The 20,054-nt window shown below is 43.9% G+C and overlaps 1 protein-coding gene across 1 annotated transcript in view; it reads right to left on the bottom strand.

The window, feature by feature from the left end:
• The window catches only part of abtb2b (ankyrin repeat and BTB (POZ) domain containing 2b), a 94,087-nt gene that overhangs the window by 4,996 nt on the left and 69,037 nt on the right, over positions 1 to 20,054 (bottom strand). The window contains exons 4-11 of the mRNA XM_056282234.1: positions 14,982 to 15,134; positions 13,520 to 13,685; positions 13,164 to 13,253; positions 10,648 to 10,749; positions 5,584 to 5,680; positions 4,619 to 4,754; positions 3,766 to 4,043; positions 1,698 to 1,876 (exon numbers count right to left, since the gene is read on the bottom strand). Of these exons, the coding sequence (XP_056138209.1) occupies positions 1,698 to 1,876; positions 3,766 to 4,043; positions 4,619 to 4,754; positions 5,584 to 5,680; positions 10,648 to 10,749; positions 13,164 to 13,253; positions 13,520 to 13,685; positions 14,982 to 15,134 (1,201 nt within the window). The remainder of the gene's footprint in view (positions 1 to 1,697; positions 1,877 to 3,765; positions 4,044 to 4,618; positions 4,755 to 5,583; positions 5,681 to 10,647; positions 10,750 to 13,163; positions 13,254 to 13,519; positions 13,686 to 14,981; positions 15,135 to 20,054) is intronic.

Below are 20,054 nucleotides of genomic sequence, written 5' to 3'. Positions count from 1 at the left end.
CCAAGAACCCCATGGTCACTCTGACAGAGCTGCAGCATTCCTCTGTGGAGATGGGAGAACCTTCCAGAAGGACAACCATCTCTGCTGTACTCTACCAATCAGGCCTTTATGGTAGAATGGCCAGACGGAAGCCTCTGCTCAGTAAAAGGCACATGACAGCCCGCTTGGAGTTTGCCAGAAAGCACCTAAAGGACTCTTAGACCATGAGAAACAAGATTCTCTGGTCTGATGAAACCAAGATTGAACTCTTTGGCCTGAATGCCAAACATCACGTCTGGAGGAAACCAGGCACCTCTCATCACCTTGCTAATACCATCCCTACAGTGAAGCATGGTGGTGGCAGCATCATGCTGTGGGGATGCTCTTCAGCAGCAGGAACCGGGAGACTAGTCAGGATCGAGGGAAAGATGAATGGAGCAAAGTACAGAGAGATCCTTGATGAAAACCTGCTCCAGGACGCTCAGGACGTCAGACTGGGGCGAAGGTTTACCTTTCAACACGACAATGACCCTAAGCACACAGCCAAGACAATGAAGGAGTGGCTTCGGGACAAGTCTGTGAATGTCCTTGAGTGGCCCAGCCAGAGCCCAGACTTGAACCCCATTGAACATCTCTGGAAAGACCTGAAGATAGCTGTGCAGCGACGCTCCCCATCTAACCTTACAAAGCTCGAGAGGATCTGCAAAGAATGGGAGAAATACCCCAAATATAGGTGTGCCAAGCTTGTAGCTTTGTACCCAAGAAGACTTGAGGCTGTAATCGCTGCCAAGGGTGCCTCAACCAAGTACTGAGTAAAGGGTGTGAATACTTATGTACGTGCAATATTTAAGTTTTTATTTTTAATAAATTTGCAAAAATTTCTACAAAACCTTTTTCACTTTGTCATTATGGGGTATTGTATATAGATTGATGAGAAAAAAAGGAATTTAATCCATTTTGGAATAAGGCTGTAACATAACAAAATGTGTGGAATGTGAAGGGGTGTGAATACTTTCTGGATGCACTGTATATATACTTGCATGACATCACCTATGCTACAACACTGCCAAATAGAAAAGAGCACAACAATTTCCTGGCAAATAAGAAACAGACAGGTCGAACGCAAAGGCCATCCTGCAATCCACAGCTTTTAACACAGAGAAACATTAGCGTGGTTAATATCAGTGAAAATGAATATATAAGTATAAGAAGAAATGTAAATGAATAAATCAGTTCTTCTCTCATGGTCAGTTTGCTATTGCTCCACCATGTTTGAATGGCGGACGTAGGAATAGCACAGCCGGATATTTATAATGAATGAGCGGTGAATTACTCCCATTAAATAAAGTTTTTTAATTCCGGGATGCATGTCCAGGGTGTCTGCCCGCCTGCTGCCCAGTGACTGCTGGCATAGGCTCCAGCATCCCCGTGACCCTGACAGCAGGATAAACGGTTCAGATAATGGATGGATGGATAATAATGTAAACAGAATTTTCATTGGTTACCTATCTCAAGCAAGTTTCAAGTCTGCATGTACAGCACAATTTATTGATACTTAAAGCAATACAGAAATGCACATAATATTTTAAAGAACCCTTCCTGAAATATCCATAATCATGTTTTCAGGGCTTACTAAACCCCTAGTCTAAATAGAATTTGATTTCGTCAAAATGCAACAACCCTGCCTCGTTTCTCTCGTGATCTGAGACTATTCTTACCTTGGTGGTGCGTAGTATGTTGAACATGAGCGGCAGGCCTGTGGAGACCAGCTCCTGGCAGTAGTCCTCCTCTCTGATGGTGGTGAACTCTCTGAGGAGGGACAGGGTGACCCCGGCTCTGGACTGCTGCTGGGCGCTGCGCAGGGACTCCAGCCACACATGAAGCTTCCACGGCACACCTGGTTTGAGGGGAGGGAGGGATACGTGGTATGGTTAATTGTGGCAAAACAGCTGTCCCGAGTCAGCCCAGTTGGCTCCCCAGCAGGTTAAGAGTGGGAGAGACGTGGCTGCTCTCTCCTGTCGAAGGATGGCCCGCAGAATATCACGTTGTTTTAACTATGTATTTTTAATAACTGGCTGTTGGGCTTTTTTTACATGCTCATGTCTGTGCCGGAGAACCCAGGGTAGACCCCTGTCGAGGACTCAGTTGTAATGAACTTTGTCAAATTCCCCCATACGAACTTACAATGTGACAAAAACCATGCTAGTTAAACAAAATAAAAAGATCTCCCTCTTCCCTGGTGTCTTCATGGGAGTGCAGCTGTGGTTTTATCCTGTCCCGAGCTAACTGCAGCAACTGCACCCACCCCAATATAATTAATGAAACTACAAATAAGAAAAACACTGCAATTGTATACAACCCGCATCTTATAGTATTTTACCTTTTTATTAGATAGTGCAGTGAAGAGGTCGAGATGAAATGAAGGAGAGAGAGAGAGAGAGAGGTATGACATGCAACAAAGGTCACCGGCTGGATTCGAATGGGCGACGTTGCGACCATGTGGCCATGTCATATGCGCTCTAACCACTCGGCTCTGGAGGCGACCCCGACATGCGTCTCATTTTTGCATTTTTGCCATTGTGTATAGTGGTTATATCATGTTACCCGACGCCTTCATTGTGGCGATTTTGGATTACGGGACCACTGCTGGACTCAGCTTTACAATGGTGTCTTATGGGGCAAGTGAACCTGAGTGTTAGACATGTTTCAACAAATCCAACTTTACCCAACTATTTAAACCCCATATTTGGAAGTGAAAACAAAAGCGCAAATTAAAAGTTTTACCCAAAATGCTCCATGTTGTCAACAATTGTCCACTTCCTGGTAAAACTTGCAGGAAAGCCCAGCCTATTCTTACCATAGGCAGTAATAACCATCGAAGCACTACCCAGCCATGCAACTGACAAGTCATAGATAACGGGGGATCATGTACACAGTGGAACTGAGGCACTAAGTTGTTTGTTTTGTTATTTTTTGTGTTGCTGTTATTGTTGTTGTTGAAAGCAAGCATTGTTGTTAAAAACAAGTTTAGTCTCATGTTGGTTGCCCCTTATGACAATATTAAACATATTTCTAGACATGGTCCAGTTTCCAAAATCTCCAAAATATAGCTGGTGAATAGAACGATATAATAACCGATGTGTGTGATGACAAAAACTATAAAAAATAAGATTCAGGCTGTAGAAAAAACTGGAATTATCCTTTGAGGAAAAGATTATAGTTTCTTCTTCTTGCTATTTTAACAAGGGCGATGTTTTAAAATGTGCAAAACATTAATAAACCTTGTTTTAAATAAAGTAGGCAAGCACTTTTTTCTTTCTTTTTTTCCCCAGATTTTTCCCCCGTTTTCTCCCCAATCGTATCCAGCCAATTACCCCACTCTTCCGAGCCATCCCGGTCGTTGCTCCACCCCCTCTGCCGATCCGGGGAGGGCTGCAAAATCCACATGCCTCCGGTGATACATGTGGAGTTGCCAGCCGCTTCTTTTCACCCACCAGTTAGGAGTTTCACCAGGGGGACATAGCGCGTGGGAGGATCACGCTATCCCCCCCCCCCGAACAGGTGCCCCAACTAACCAGAGGAGGTGCTAGTGCAGCAACCAGGGCACATACCCACACCCAGCTTCCCACCTGAAGACACGGCCAATGTTGTCTGTAGGGACGCCCGACCAAGCTGGACGTAACATGGGGATTCGAACCTATTACCCCCGTGTTGGTAGGCAACAGAATAGACTGCTACTCTACCCGGACGCCCTGCAAGCACTTTTTTTCTGATATGATACTGTACCCATGGCACGTAGCTCCATGGTGACATCCAGGTATCCATGCTCGGCGCTGTAGTAGCTGGCCTCCTGCAGGGCCTTCATCCTGGCCTTGCAGAGCCTGGGGATGCCCCCCTCTGACACGGCCCCGGGGCCAGAGGACGATGTGGGCAGAGGGGAGAAAGGGAGGAAAGGGTTGCCCCGGGCCTCCTCACCCTCCACTCCCTCAGCTAGAATCTCCTCCAGAGACAGGACATCCTCTTTGACTTGCTGGGGCTGGGTCAGTAGCTTTCTCAGCACATTCCTGTCAGGAAAGGTTTGATAGAAAGTAAGAAAGAGGAGAGATAGAACATAAGAGAAGCAAAAACAGAAGCCTTACATCGCTATACATTCCGGCGCAAATAAGCACACACAGACACACACACACATGCACGTACACACACACTTTGGCAGCCTTGTGCCTTTCTCTATAATTACATAGACTATCAACCTCATAGATGAATGATGTATGAAATGTTGAGTCTACATCGTTTTCGTCAAACACACTGTGAACAGGTTGAGTGTTTTATTCTACCAGTTGGTGTTCCCAGACAGATGGGCTCTGTATGGAGAGCACCTCGAACTAGCCTTTCATTCTCCCATGCTTCCATTCCCCCTCCGTTACACCGCATGGCACGGGAGACAGACATCAATTCAAAAGTGGAACAGATGAACTCTTTGGTCAAGTATGATATAGTGCTGACATGGTTAGCGCTCTTTTGAAATTGCTTTCTCCCTCTCAGCGGTTAAGAGGTTAAAAACAGGCAATGCATCAGACCATCCCATCACCATCCATCATCAACGTGATGTTTTCAGCACTGCGCCCTACAGGAGGCGTACCTGTGTCCGTGTGCGGCAGCGTGGCTGAAGCAGTTCATATCCTCAAAGAGGGAGGCTGTCAGGGCGTTTCCATCATGTGTCTTTGATAAGGGGTCGGCCCCTCGTGCCAGGAGCAAACTGACCATCTCATAGTTACCTGGGGGCGTAGGCATAGCATGTTTATCACTGATAAGCCAAGGGACATGACCAAAACATGTTGGGATTAAAAACAAAACCAAAATAAACTAAGATTACTTCAGAATATAACAAAGTTTCAATATCCTAAAGTGTATTTATATACTATTTATATACTACATGCATGAACACAACACATACAAACACATGTCACCAGCTGCTGTTTGTATCGCGTGTGTGTGTGTGTGTGTGTGTGTAGTGTGTCCCTTTTACTACAGTTATGTGTGGCTTCCAGAATATCCCACAGAGGAATGCTGCCAAGGGGCTTCTAAACAACCACAGGCAGCACTCCACTCTCCTCTCCCTCCCTTAATCTCTGCTTTACACTAACCCTCTCATTTCCTCATTCCTTCCTCCAAAGTGCCCTTCACATTTCAGTCCCCTAAAACTTGGTACTCATGAAGGCTGGCGCTTTGTCATCGTTATGATTGATAGCCGGGATGTTATTATGAAAGCGAGCCTAAAAGTTAGTGTGTTGGCTCTGTCATTCACTCGTCGCATCCCTTGATTTGGTCCCTGTAGCCACAGCCTCCACGATGGCTGGACTAGCTGTCTATTCAGACTCACTTGCTTTCTGGCAATACCGTTAGAAATGAGGAATATAAGTTAGTTTACATGGAGGGGTGGGGTACAGAAAATAGATCTACTGTGAGTGAGATTCTACTGTGACACCAGCAGCTGTGCTCCATGTTGTAGTGTGTGTGTGTGTGTGTGTGTGTGTGTGTGTGTGTGTGTGTGTGTGTGTGTGTGTGTGTGTGTGTGTGCGTGGGTGCGTGCGCGTGCCCACCCACCTGCTGCCGAGGCCAGCTGTAGCGGAGTGTCTGCTGTGTTCTCCTGTCCATTGCGGACTGCGGCCCCCTCCACATTGGCCCCTGCATCCAACAGCAGCTAGAGAGATGCACATGCACGTGTCCGGATTACACACAACATCTGCTACGCTGTGCTGTTTGACATAAGGCCGCTGTATTTCAGTTATGACTCTGGCCTCTAACCTCACCACTGTCAACAGGGCATTGAGAAGGTGAGGATTAACAGAGGTTGCTGCTACAGAATTACTTTGAACCTGTATTCATTTTATAGTTATGCTGCGAGATAAAAGGTCCCAAGGGAAGAGAGCAACGATAGAGCAGCAGCAAGGTAGCAAGAAGTTGGATTTTTGTGGTGTGTGTGTGTGTGTGTGTGTGTGTGTGTGTACGTCCGTGCGTGCGTGTGTGCATGTGTGTATACGTGCAGCAAGGCAATACAAAGTGGCAATGTCTATGTGTGTGTGTGTGTGTGTGTTTGTGTGTGTGTGTGCCAGTGTTGTAGTTCTCGAGACCGGTCTTGGTCTCGAGACCAGGATCCCATGGTCTTGGTCTCTTCTTGGTCTCGGACATAATTTGTCTCGGTCTTGTCTTGGTCTCGGATATTGCTCTTGAATTTCTCAAATTTGTATCGAGTGAAAATTAAGTGGAGGCAATTTAAAAAATAATAGGTTGGCGAGAATCAGCCGGTAGGCTGCGCTGCAGACACACACAGTCATCCACGCACTGAACACAGATTGTAGCTGGATGCGTAATTGACCAAACTCGAGAACACATTTTACATTCAACGAACGTTACTGTCTTCTAAATGGCTATTTAATATCGGAATGGGAGGCTAATTAATCACCGACCTCCAAAAGTAGAGTCGCTACTTTGGCCTTTTTCTTAAATAGGCTACAGTATGTTTGAAGTTGACTGTAACAGATCATATGAAGCATCGTAGCCTACTTTTCAGAACAGTACAGCTTTTTACTAAACTATGACTAATCCTTGTATTTACGCTAAAAGGCTACGTGTATTTTAGCACAATGTAAACATATTTGTATTAACCATTAGCGTGAAATGTAACCCAGTCCCATTTCCTCATTCGCTAAAATAGATTACGATCGTAATCAACACAAAGCAGAAAGTGGAGTGATACTAAAGTGAAGTCCCAGTGACGTTGTACTGAATATCAGCACTCATTGGCTGCCTCTCGTCAAATCAAAGTACTTGGTCGGAACTAGCTAACTGTTGTAAAGATGCCATTCCTTCCTTTCTCATTACCATGGGCAACTGTGTACGTTAACGTTACGGTTCCTTTCTATTGCGAGCCACGGCTCAGTTCGTTGTGATTCTCGCTGCTGAATACGCGCACACTAGCTAATAATAATTAAGTTAATTAATCATGTCTGCGTTGTCGTCAATAATTCGCTTCGGGTACACTAATCACAAAGAGTTTGTGTCCAATATGAAAAAGAAGCATCAAGCCGTCTGCAAGTTTTGCCACAAATCGATCACAGAGACCGTTGGGACAACATCAAGCTTCTATAGGCATATGGAGCAACGCCATGAAGACAGGTTAGTCATTCGTGCAATAGCTTTTATATTGTTAGCTAAGCAAGCCAACTGTTCCATTTTGGGTCTTTTCTCATGTAACGTTCGCTCTTTTAGGCGAGTCAACTATGGTGATTATGCTAGACTAGAGCTAGCATAGCTAGTTATATAGCTAGCTCACGCACTTGGAATGTTTAAATTCAGTGTGAAACTGGAATGCGCCCCAGCTATTTATTTTGTACAGTTTTCTAAATTAGCTAACATTAGGTAGCTAGCTGTGAATTAAAGCAATTTCCAGCATTAATTCTTATAAGAGCTAGTATTAATAGCTACAGTATGATACAGCTAACGTTATCGATGTATGGTTTCCTATGGAGCTAAGGTAGCTGGCCTTTTCTTCCTTTAAAATTAGCTTAGCTTGCAGCTAGCCAGCCAAATCGTTACCAGACACAGACTTCGGTGTTATACGGTACATAACCTGCATTTATTGCATAATAACGTTTAAAATAGTCACCTATTTTAAATATTAAAATAGTCACTGACACCGATGTGTAAATATTCTAATACTTCTGTATGTAGCTAGCTAATAGCTATTTGCTATTTTTTAAATTTCATTTAATCTTTCTTTTCTTTCTTTTTTCCATCTCCACCTAACAGGTTCAGTGAATATAAAGCTGGAAAATTTACTTCATTTGAGCAGACCTCTCAGCCAAGTGTGTCATCCTTTTTACAGCCCCGGGTGCAGCAGGTGTACAGTCAAACCTCGACTAGACAACAGGCCATCAACAATGCAGTAATATGTGACTTGATTGTTGGATGCTGTTTGCCTCTGTCACTTTTGGAAAACGACAACTTCAGACACTTTTTGAAAATTATGGATGATCGATATACCCCAATGTCAAGGAGAACCATGACAGACAAACATATCCCTCATCTAGTAGATAAGGTTAAAGCACATATTAAATATGACCTGCAATGTCAGGCTTACATGTCAGTGACAGCAGACATTTGGTCTGATCGAACCTTGCGTTCTTTTTTAGGGTTAACTGCACATGTGTATAGCAGCACCAAAGATGTATTTGAGCTTAAGTCTTATCTCTTGGACTGTAGGCGTTTTACTGGACGACATTGTGGCGAGAACATTGCCTCTGCATTTTATGAGATCACGGAAGAATTTGCAATCAGTGAAAAGATTGACTACATAATAACAGACAACGCTTCCAACATGAAATGTGCTTTTAAAGTTAAAATGCCGCAACAATCAGATGATGCGCATGATAGTGGAGACGAGGTGGGAGACCTTGATGATGATGATTTATGGGAGGATCTGGAGGATGAGGATGGCAGTGCAGATATAACAAGGAGTACCTCCAGACAGCGTTTGTCATGCTTTGCTCATTCTCTGCAACTGGTAGTAGGAGATGGCTTAAAGGAAACTAAGTGTCTTTCCAGTGTGATTGCCAAAGCTTCAAAACTGTCGTCTTTGTTACATTTCAGCACTTCATTTAAAGATAAGTTTGAAGTCACTTTTGGCTATGGATGCTCTATCCCAGCAGCAAATGACACCCGCTGGAACTGCACTTTTAAGCAATTGAAAGCTATCACAGCATTGGATCACAGCATTCTCACAGACATGTGCTCTGACTTTCCTAATGTTGTTTTCTCTCCATGCAAGTGGGCTCAGCTCAAAGAACTCTGCACCATTCTTGAGCCTTTTGCAGAGGCTACCGACCTCACACAAGGTGAGCAACTGGTGACAAGCAGCCTAGTTGTCCCCACAGTTTTGGACATTAACACCCACCTCATGAGGATGGAAGAGACGAGGTGTCTCTGCCGGCCTTTAGTCAGAGCACTTAAAGAATCCTTACACAGGAGGTTTTCTGGCATATTTGTTAGAACAAAAATGGATGAAAGCAAGCAGCACCATGAACCGTTTGGTGAGGATGTGTACTTCATAGCTGCCATGCTTGACCCACGTTTTGGACTCAGCTGGGTGGATATGGATGTTCAGTCTACTGAAAATGTCATGTCCCCTCAGGTCAGAGATGAACTCAAGAGGTCACTCAAAGGTCAGTACACACACACACACACACACACTGCTTTCACTGCCTGATGGCTCTGTGTACATACAATGGTAGTTTAGGAACAGTAGTAAATATAATAAATGACAAAATGGTATAATTTAAGTCTTTGTTCATAAAAGACTTAATGATCTTTTTCTTTGTTTATTTTTTTCAGACACCTTGATTACAGAAGCAAGGGCCATAGGAACAGGGTCCCCTCCGAAGGATCCCCATAGTGCACAAAAATCTCAAGAGGACTTACCTCCACTCAAGTGTCCAAGACTATTGGCAAGGTACCAATGGCATAGAAAAAGTCACAGTGGTGACCGAGACTCAAGCAGAGCATCACAAGTACAGAAGTACTTTTAGACCATTAAAGACTTCCATGATGAAGACACACTCAGTTTTTGGGCAAGGAACGAAGAGAAGTTCCCCAACCTACATTCCCTGGCACTTAAAGTCTTGTCTGTGCCTGCATCTTCAGCTCCTATTGAGCGTGTATTCAGCAGAGGGGCCTTATCATGAGGCCTCACCGTTCACGATTGGGGACAAAAATGTTGTCATATCTAATGTTTCTTAAGTGTAACCATGCACTACTGTCTAAGTAGTCTAAGGTGCCCATGCCCATGTTGGCTGGTATATAAAATGGTTTTATACTGAGTAGACCAACAGACTGTCTGTAGACATAAAACATGTTGTAAACATTAAATATTATTTTTTTGCAAACGTATTCGCTTCTCTTCTGATTACTGTATTTTCATTGTTTAAGTGAAAGCATAAACTGTATCTAATTCCATGACATTTTAACAAATAACCTGATGTTTAGTTGTACTGTATTGTTGAATGCGTTGCTGCACTGGCCAAATTAACGTGAAATCTTTGCTTGCCTTTAACCAGAGGGAATCTTTCCTTTTTTAAAGTTGGTTTATTCAGAAAGTTATGTTATCAGCCATCCTATGTTATACTGACTGGTATTTTTTAAAAGACTGCATGAGGATCAATGAAATAATTTTCTCTTCTGACTGTGTAAGTGTTTTGTACAAAGGCTTCATTCTGAGTAGAAAATGTATAAATGCCATTATAATACAATAATATAGCTATTGTAAAGGGTATACAAACTATTCTATTCTCGGTCTCGGAAAAGACTCGACTTGTTCCGGTCTTGGTCTTGAACTTGGTCTCGACCACCGTTGGTCTTGATCTTGACTCGGTCTCGGCTAGGAGGAGTCTTGGTCTTGTCTTGGTCTCGATTGAGGCGGTCTTGACTACAACACTGGTGTGTGCGTGTGTGTGTGCGTGCATGTGCGTATACATATGTGCATCAAGGCAATACAAAATGGGAATTTCTGTGTGTGCGTGCATGTGTGCGTGTTTGCACGTATATGTGCAGCAAGGCAATACAAAGTGGGAATTTGTGTGTGTGTGTGTGTTTGTGTGTGTGTGCTTTTCTAACCTGCACTACAGAGATGTGACCATGCAGCACAGCAAAGGTGAGGGCCGCCCAGTGTCTGCTGTCAGGATGTACGGAGGGGTGTTTTGGAGAGCAGGGTGGTACCTGGCAACACAGGGCACAGAACATTCACACACTAAGAATACACTTTATTCAGCAACATAAAGGCAATACCACGGTCTGCTACTACTAGGGTTGCATGCAGGGGCGCCAAAATGGGGGGGTGGGGTGCCAGGGGGCCATTGCCCCCCCACTTTTACCCTCTTTCCACATTTAATTTAAAGTCAGGAATCCCTGTATCCCCACTAATGCCCCTATATTGCAACACTTACGGTAAAAAGACATTTCAATCATTCCTGTCTACTCTAAGAAATTAGGTCAAATAAAGCATGCAGACATAAATCAGGAAGAATATTCACTTTTTAATCCAATAAAGGGTATGTTGCAACACAAATCAAATGCATTGTAGCCTACATAGCAACGAATAAAATGATGTGTGTTTGCGTTGTTTGTCTGTTTGAGCCGTTAGCTAACGTCAGCTCTGCTAGCTATCAATATTGCGAACACATGCTTCTGCAAAAATGTCAAAAGAACCAGTGAATAAGAAAGTAAAATACAGCCAAAAGAAACAAAACTTTAACAGTAATGTTATGTTACACCCCTGCCGTCCACAACTCCATTGGAGCCTGGCCCCCCAAATCGAGAACCAGGGCTGCCAGAACCTCAAAGCAGCAGATCCAGGACCGGGACTGCTGAAACTGTTGAAACCGCCAACACAGAACCGAAACAGGCTAGTGCAGATTGCGTGGAGGATTGTTGTCGGGACATAGAGACGGGTAACGCTGCACAGCTAATTATTGACAAAAAGATATTTCAATGCTGAATGGTATAAAAATAGAGTGGTTAATTCTATGCAAAATCCGTAAGCGAGCCTTCTGTGAAATATGTAGCTTTGCTGCTGTTAAGCAGCTTGTAACTTTCGCGAAGTGTGGGGATGACGGCTTTGTAAAGTCGGGAATTACAATTGGAAAAAGTGCCTTAAGTTTCCTGGACCGCCACGAAAAGTCACACTATCACAAAAGTGCACATATTTCAGTCAAACACCAGTCAATACTCAGCTTGTCCAACAAGAGGCTATTGAACAGGAAAAGAGACGAGATGGAATGATGGCACAAATACGGTCATACAGAGCTGCGCTCTGGTACGCTCTTATAGCACTATACAGTGCACACATATATATCATTGTTGGCCCCCGAATTCTGAAATGATTCCGGCGTGCCTGGTTGCATGATATATTGTTTCAGCATCATCACTGCAATGTGAACATGCAGAATAGTCACGTCAGGATATGTGTTGTAAAGTAAAGCAAATGAACTCAAACACCTCATGCTACAACTTTTTGCTGCTTGATACAAAAGGAAAACTCAGACGGTTCTCATGTTCCATGACTAATCTACAAGAGAAGTCTGTCTGATATAACATAATTTACTCTGTTGTAAGGCTTCATGGATACACAGAGTTTGTTGCTAGTGAGTGACAGCGAGCCACCAATCACAATCATTCTTAATCAGTTTATCAAACAACCAAAGCAGGCCCCGCTAGTCGTCGGCCGCAATCTGAAAATGAGCGAATGAACAGGAAAAAAAAAACACAGAAAAGGACGATTTGGTTACAAAAAGAAAAGCAACGTCAGTTGGATGGATTTGTAAAATTTCAAATTATCTTTAAGACCAGGTGTTTTTTTTTTCCTCTTCTCTCGTTCATTGTTGTGTTTATTTTGGTGAAGTGCAGACTACATAAGATCAACTTCACAATTGGCAGGTGTATTTCTGAGGACCCAATGAAGTGAAGTGTCAACTGTGAAGTTGTTTGAATAAGCGGTTGTCGAGAAAATTGAAGGACATACATACATACATACATAAATACAGACAGACAGACATTGACACACACAAACGTTCTTCCCGTGGCGACCGGACGAACAGCGCCACCCTGCAATTGCAATCCACGTTGTGGTCAGAGGGGGAATTACATCCAAAGTATTGTGTTTATTTCCCAACTAGTATCAAGGTGCGTGTTTGTTCGCTGCTGATCCTTCTCTACCTGCTGTGCACCGGGCACGCACAGAAGTTTTCAGCTCTCACAGTAGGATGGCCACATATTTACACACTGCTCCAACAAAAACCAAAATCTCTACAACTCAGCATTTTAAAATTGTTTTCTATGCAGATGCACTCCCCTACAAAATCACCCATCATTCTAGAATGATTAATTCTTCCCAAATAGAGCTATTCAAGTCAACTGGAGAAAATTCATGTATTTTTTTTAAAACACAATACATATCACAGAAGAAAAAAATATCATAATGTGAGTTTTTTTCCCCAATATCCTGCAGCCCTAGCTACTATGTCAGGGAACAACACATTTGCTGTGAACAGATAGCGGTAATTTACTGTCTGGACCACGTTTTAACAATCAGCAGTACGCTATTCATCTGTTGGCAGAGGAGCAGATGTATTTACCGCCACGTCAAGGTTGGCCCCGGCATCGATCAACATCTGGACCAAGGCCTCATCTCCAGCGGAGCAGGCATACATCAGAGGTGTCATACCCTGACAGGGGAAGAGAGGACAGATGGAGAGAAGCGAAAACAAAAGGATGGATCAAGGAGGAGAAAAAAAACCATGAGATAGTGCTAAGGAGAATTATTTATGAATGTTATTTATTTTCCATATTGCTACAGTATGAGTCACACGTGTCAGACAGACTTAGATTGCTTTTATTGTCATTTCCGCGTATGCGCGTGTCATACCTACTGGGAACAAGAATGCGTTTCACACAGACCACGGACGCATTAACGGACAGACTCATTCAGTACCTGGTCATCCATGCTGTTAACCCCGTCTGGCCCCAACAGATCGATGGCTTGGCCAATGAGATCAGTGCGTCCACAGTTGAGCATGCGAAAGCCCAAGTCCAGATGGAACTTGTCAGTGGCAGCCTTGGAGTCCAGACGCTTGAAGGAGCTGAAACAACACTCAGGCCTGATGACGAGCCAGAGTGTGTAAGAGATGAATAATACATATCACGCTTCACCACCATTTTTTGACAGCTCGTCAAAGAAAATATTTATTCCCATATTCACAGAGACTCTGAGGCCATTATAAAGGTTGAGACAGAGGGACATGACATCGGCAGAGGAAGCTAGTAATGCACAAATATCTGATGCTCTTTTTTTATAATGTAAAGCTCAAAGGGTTTTCATCTGTGGCTAATTAAAGTCCAAGCAATAGGTACAGGCAGGTTTTTTTTTAACCCCCCCCCCCTTTTTTTTCCCCAATTGTATCCGGCCAATTACCCCATTCTTCTGAGCCTTCCTGGTCGCTGCCCCACCTCCTCTGCCGATCCGGGGAGGGCTGCAGACTACCACATGCCTCCACCGATACATGTGGAGTCGCCGGCCGCTTCTTTTCATCTGACAGTGAGGAGTTTCTCCAGGGGGACGTATCGCATGGGAGCATCACGCTATTCCCCCCAGTTCCCCCTGGTGCCCCGACCGACCAGAGGAGGCGCTATATGCAGCAACCAGGACACATACCCACATCCGGTTTCCCACCTACAGACATGATTAACTGTGTCTGCAGGGACGCCCGAACAAGCCGGAGGTAACATGGGGATTCGAACCGGCGAGCCCCGTGTTGGTAGGCAACGGAATACACCGCCACGTCACCTGGACGCCTGTGTATCATGTTCTTATAGGATGTGTTTTTCTGGAACAATGCTGGGCCCAGTCTAATGATGTAACATGAAAACTATCCATCCAAACCTCAGTAGGGCAGGTGATGGATAAAAAAAAAAAAAGCATCGCAGGTGAGAAAGTTAAACTGACACTGGAGTTAGCGCTCCCATGTTAGATAAAGCAATGTTTCAACCAGTATGGTCTTCGACTAGTATGGTCTCCTGGTGAAGGCCGTTCTGGTTGAAACACTGCTTTCACCTGCCAGTCTAAAAAGGACCAAAACAGGACTGAGCATCTTGATATCGATCAACTGTGTCTGTATTTCCGGTATGACTCTGGCCTCTAACCTCAACAACGCCAACAAGGCTTGGAGAGGCTGAAGATTACCGGAGGTTGCTGCTGCAGAATTACCGTGGATCTGTGTTCATTCTACAGTTATACTGAGACAAAATGTCCCCACAGAGCAACAATACAGCAGCAGCAATGGAGTAAAAATTGTGTGTGTGTGTGTGTGTGTGTGTGTGTGTGTGTGTGTGTGTGTGTGTGTGTGTGTGTGTGTGTGTGTGTGTGTGTGTGTGTGTGTGTGTGTTTTCTCATTTACTTGAGCTGTCTTGGTTCACAGTCCAGTCCTGGAAGGAGCTGTCTGGCGGTCTGTCGGACATCATCGCTGTCCACCAAAAGGCTTCTGCGATGCTCAGCGTGAACAATGGCCACTCTCATCCATTCCATCAGAGGAGGGAGCAACAGAAAAGGCCTATGAGGAGAGGAGATAACTGATATAACATGATTTGTGCAAATATCCAACATTAAGTTATTGGGTATAATTCAAAATTGGGCAGGACAACTGAATCCTTGGTAAGTTAGTGAGTTTGTATAAATTCTTTGTTGTATGTTATATTACTTAACGGCTCTGATGTTTTCTAGGTATTGAGTGAAAGCAATCCATCGCCGACATTTTCCCATGCTCCTGACTAGCGCCAGTGCACGCTTAGTCATTAGCTTAATCATAGGCATACGCACACGCATAGATTCACACACACACACACACACACACACACACACACACACACACACACACACACCTACAGAGTATGTATAATTTCTCTCACTCATGTGTCTGTTAGTTTTCACATACCAAATATACTTTTAGCAACAGTTTTCTTGTCAAGTGAACACACACACACACACACACACACACACACATACGCACGCGCGCGCACGCACGCACGCACGCACGCATGCACACACAAAGGTCTTGCTTTATAATGAGTAGAGTATCAAGAGCAATTAATAAAGGAGTAACAGTGCATTTCATAGCTTTGACAACACAGACAACACGCAACACATCAGCAGACAACTTTAACGTATCAATAAACGTTTTATAATGTTTAAATAACGGCTCCCAACAGCACTGCAAGAAAATCAGAAGAAGATTTAAAAGCAAACTGAAGCGGAACACAAATGTGGCATTTTCCCATTTAAAGGTTAATTGAATGGTTGATGTTGGGGCAAATATCTTGTGTAGCTCTTGTGTGTAGTTGGGTCAGTACCATTAGGTTTGGTTTAGATAAAAGAAGGAAGCATCAAAATACTGATAATAAACTGTCTGCTAATGTCATTTAACAAGCGTGTTGTAGGCGTTTGTAAGTGTCCTATTACTCATCGGTTAATCACTATTCACAGTTACTCATTGCAAAGCATCACCATTACAAAAGTGATGAAGAGGATGGAGCAGTGTTTGTGTCTCTGTTGCCAGGCAGGGAAGTTAAACATCAGCCCTGTTTGAATGTAAGTGATGACAAGAGATTCATAGTTCGTGACCTCTTTTTCACTGTGGGTTGAGGGCGACCGTCTCCAAATAATTACCCCGTCAATACACCGGAGGCAGAATCACAGTGTAAGCATCATCCACGGTGCAGGGACAATAAGCCCCCTCACGGGAAACAGCTCAGAGGAAGCTATGACGACGATCAGAGAGTGGCGGGAATAATTCATAAAGGCAAAAACAAGAAACGATAGACTAGAATAATTCAATGCTGAGCGAAAAGGGGATGGATACTGTGGATCGGGGGAGGGTGTGGAGGAATTTCTTCTCGACACACTGTCCCTCAAAGTCAATCAATCAAGGTCCAATAGTCAATCAATCAATGTCCAATACCCTCTAGTCTGATGTGAATAGGTTTATTGTTAATAGCACTCAATGGGTACGACAATATACTGAGCTGGTCCATGGAGCAACTGACCTGACCTCCTGATGCACCCCCCCATGCCATGACACTTTGATTTATAAAATAAAATCACCCCAAATTTAGACCCCATTATCTCCTTCGTTATAAATAGATTCACCCCGAATTCATACCTCATTATATTTTTATTTTTGCCCTTTAGTGGTATTAACATGTACTATACTGTACTTCTTGATACCATTATTTTCCATGGGTGTTTCATGGGATTAAACTACACTTACCCTGCCATGAAACACCATTATTTCCAGTTGCAACAATTCTAGGATAAAAAAAAATAACTGTATACAACATATGAAATATAAAAATATATAAAATAATTAATACAATTAATAATTAATAAACAATAATAACAATAAAATGATTAATAACAATTAATAGAAATATAAATTATTTATCTATTTTATTTATTTAACCTTTATTTAACCAGGAGGATCCCGTTGAGATTACGAACCTCTTTTTCAAGGGAGACCTGGCCAAGATAGGCAGCGCAGTTACAAAAATCACACAGTTGCAAAATTCCACATTTTAAAACACAAACAAAAGACAAAAAAATTTAGGAAAAAAAGTAAATTACAAGCAGATTATAAAAAACAAGTACATGTTGTAAACAAGTACAAAATAAATGTTATAAACTATAAAAAATAGCTGCATTTCATTTGTAACAATCCTACATTCTACCCAGATGTACCCATACATTGTATATCTAAACTTTGTTGATTATTAACCTTATATAAAGATAAACCCAATGATTGTAAACACTTAATTTCCCACAAGGGGTAGGAAGGGTGAACGTCATTCAGACAGCAGTGACGAGGTGTGGCGTGGTAATTATGATTACTCAACTAGTTCTCCCTTCATCCCGTTCAGTCTCAAGTCTGCTCTATGCTACTGACAAAGTCAAACGCATTGTGTCTTGCCCCATTTGTCACTCTCTCTCGCCTCTAATTTCTCTTTCACTTCAGAAAAAAGAGAAAACACCAGTGATATGGTTACCTTCAGCACCAAGCCTCGCTAATTATCTGGCGTTAATCTCGTCTCCGCGTCTCTCGACACACGTGGATAAGAATGGGACTGTGAACAATGGCACATTCTGCTGTGTTCTGTTGTTGTCCATCTTTGATGCTGTAAAACAACAGTCTGACTGTGTTAATGAGTGAATTGAGCACCGTGTCTCTGTTTTTATCTCCAGTGACCCCCCCACTGATCTCCTGCCATGGTGTTATTCTTAGCGCTGGCTTTCTTCGCCAAGGGAAGGGAGGAAACGCGCTCTCTAATGCATACCATAAATACAGATTTGAGACACATGTATGGTCATGCAGACAACCACGCATGCACACACACACACACACACACACACACACACGCACACCAACTAACATACAGTACATATGTACAGACTACAAACTGTTGCAATAGGGAATATGGTTATTGTTAATGAGCATTGGGACACCTGTGGTGCCATTCGTTCCCCGTGTATTAACGCCGAGGAACACACAGCCGGTACCTTCAGTTTCCTGCAGAGCAGTGCTGCGTCATACATCTCACTCCCCTTCATTCATCTCCTTGCCTCTCCCCTGGAGGTATTAACATGCAGATTTATACTCGTTCATTAGTATTGTATAGGCGGTGGTCTCCTCCTCCTCTTCCACTCCTATTTCAGATTAGTAGCATACAATACATCATCAGAAAGGGCTGGGGGTGCAGCTGTCACCAAGGGATGGCTGTTAACAAGCGCACCAAGAGCTCATGCTCTGGGAGGTGGTGGTTTGGTTAGGGGAGGCTGGGCTGATGAGTCGGGATAAGGAGTTTTTGAGTGATGGGTTGGGAAATGGTTAGGGGGTGAAGGTACTAAAATGGGATTTGGTGGCACTTAGCATCTGCGTGGGGTTAGCGATGAGGGTGTAAAGCAATTCAAGGCTCTGCTGATGAAAAGAGGAGGAAGGCTAGGCTAGGAAATCGATGCTGTGTGTGTGTGTGTGTGTGTGTGTGTGTGTGTGAGAGAGAGAGAGAGAGAGAGAGAGAATGAAAATGCCTGTACGTGTGTGTTCATGCTTGTGTGTGTGTGTGTGTGTGTGTTTGTGAGAATGTAAATGCCTGTTCATGCATGCGCGTGTGTGTGTGTTTGTGTGTGTGAGAATGAAAATGCCTATTCCTGCAAGTGTGTGTGTGTGTGTGTGTGTGTGTGAGAGAGAGAATGAAAATGCCTGTACATATGTGTTCATGCATGCGTGTGTGTGTGTGTGTGTGTGTGTGTGTGTGTGTGTGTGTGTGTGTGTGTGTGTGTGTGTGTTCCCAATCACTCCCAGGCATACACCCTGCCACTTAACTGCATGCTTGCTTCCAGGCATCCAAACCATACTGGCGCTCTTCCCAGGGTTCAAGCAATTCCAATCACATCCAGCTCTAGGCCCTTTACCACTTAACGCACAGGTCCATCGAAATGCTTTTCTCTGTCCTCTACTTAACAAATTGGTAACTGGGTTCCAAAGGGTCAAAGATTTCAAATATATATCTCAACCCCAAGCTAATTAGCAGGGTCGTATTTTTGTTTTACGAGCGGCTTTTATGCGAGACATAAGCTGAAACTGAATACTCTGAGCTGCCATTTTTTCCCATTTACTAACACGTCGAGTGTGTTTGTGTGCACGTGAGCAGGTGTGGGACCGGTGGGTGTCACACGTGTGATGAGGACAGTGCACGCGTGGTCCCAAAGCACCTGTACAGTCGAGCGTAATTGTCATGCCGGTTTTACGTGCACTCATAAATGTCTATACTCGCAAATCAAGCCAGGCAAGCACATCTTTGCCCGATGATGACCCATGACAGCAGACAGGCGGAGCACGTCTGCTCCGCTGCTCCACCCATCAGCTCACACACTACGACATGACTCACTCCATCCATTTTCTTTCCTCCCCTCTACTGTTTGTCTCTGCCACTCAGGGATTCCCCCTATCTTACCCCTGAATTTGTGGTTCATCTTGCAAGCCCCCAGCCCCCACGCCCTTAGCCCCAAACCCATACCCCACCTGTACCTCGGTAAAGTCGGTGCTGCATCAAAGCCAGACATCTGTTAGACAGTGAAACTAGATAGTGCTGCTGGCTGGCCTACTGACCTCACTGGCAAACACTATAAACACACACACACACACACACACATAAACCCGCCAAACTCCACACGTGTTCAAACACAGACACATCTGCATATAGAAATGTTAACTTTGATTCACGGCCTCCTTCCCACCACCACTCAGTCGGTCGGTCAGTCAGAAAGATTCTGAGACGAACCTTTGAACCCATCCATCCTTAAAAGCATCAAATGTTCTCTGCAGCAGCAAGGTCAGATTCGTTACAGGGACTCCATTTTGCTGCTATGTCAAGAAGCGGACGCTTTAGCCGCCTTGGTGAGGAAACTTCGCTCAGATCCCATA

Source organism: Lampris incognitus, chromosome 6, assembly GCF_029633865.1.
Source record: "Lampris incognitus isolate fLamInc1 chromosome 6, fLamInc1.hap2, whole genome shotgun sequence".
NCBI lineage: Eukaryota > Metazoa > Chordata > Actinopteri > Lampriformes > Lampridae > Lampris > Lampris incognitus.
This window is presented reverse-complemented; position numbering and strand designations above follow the sequence as displayed.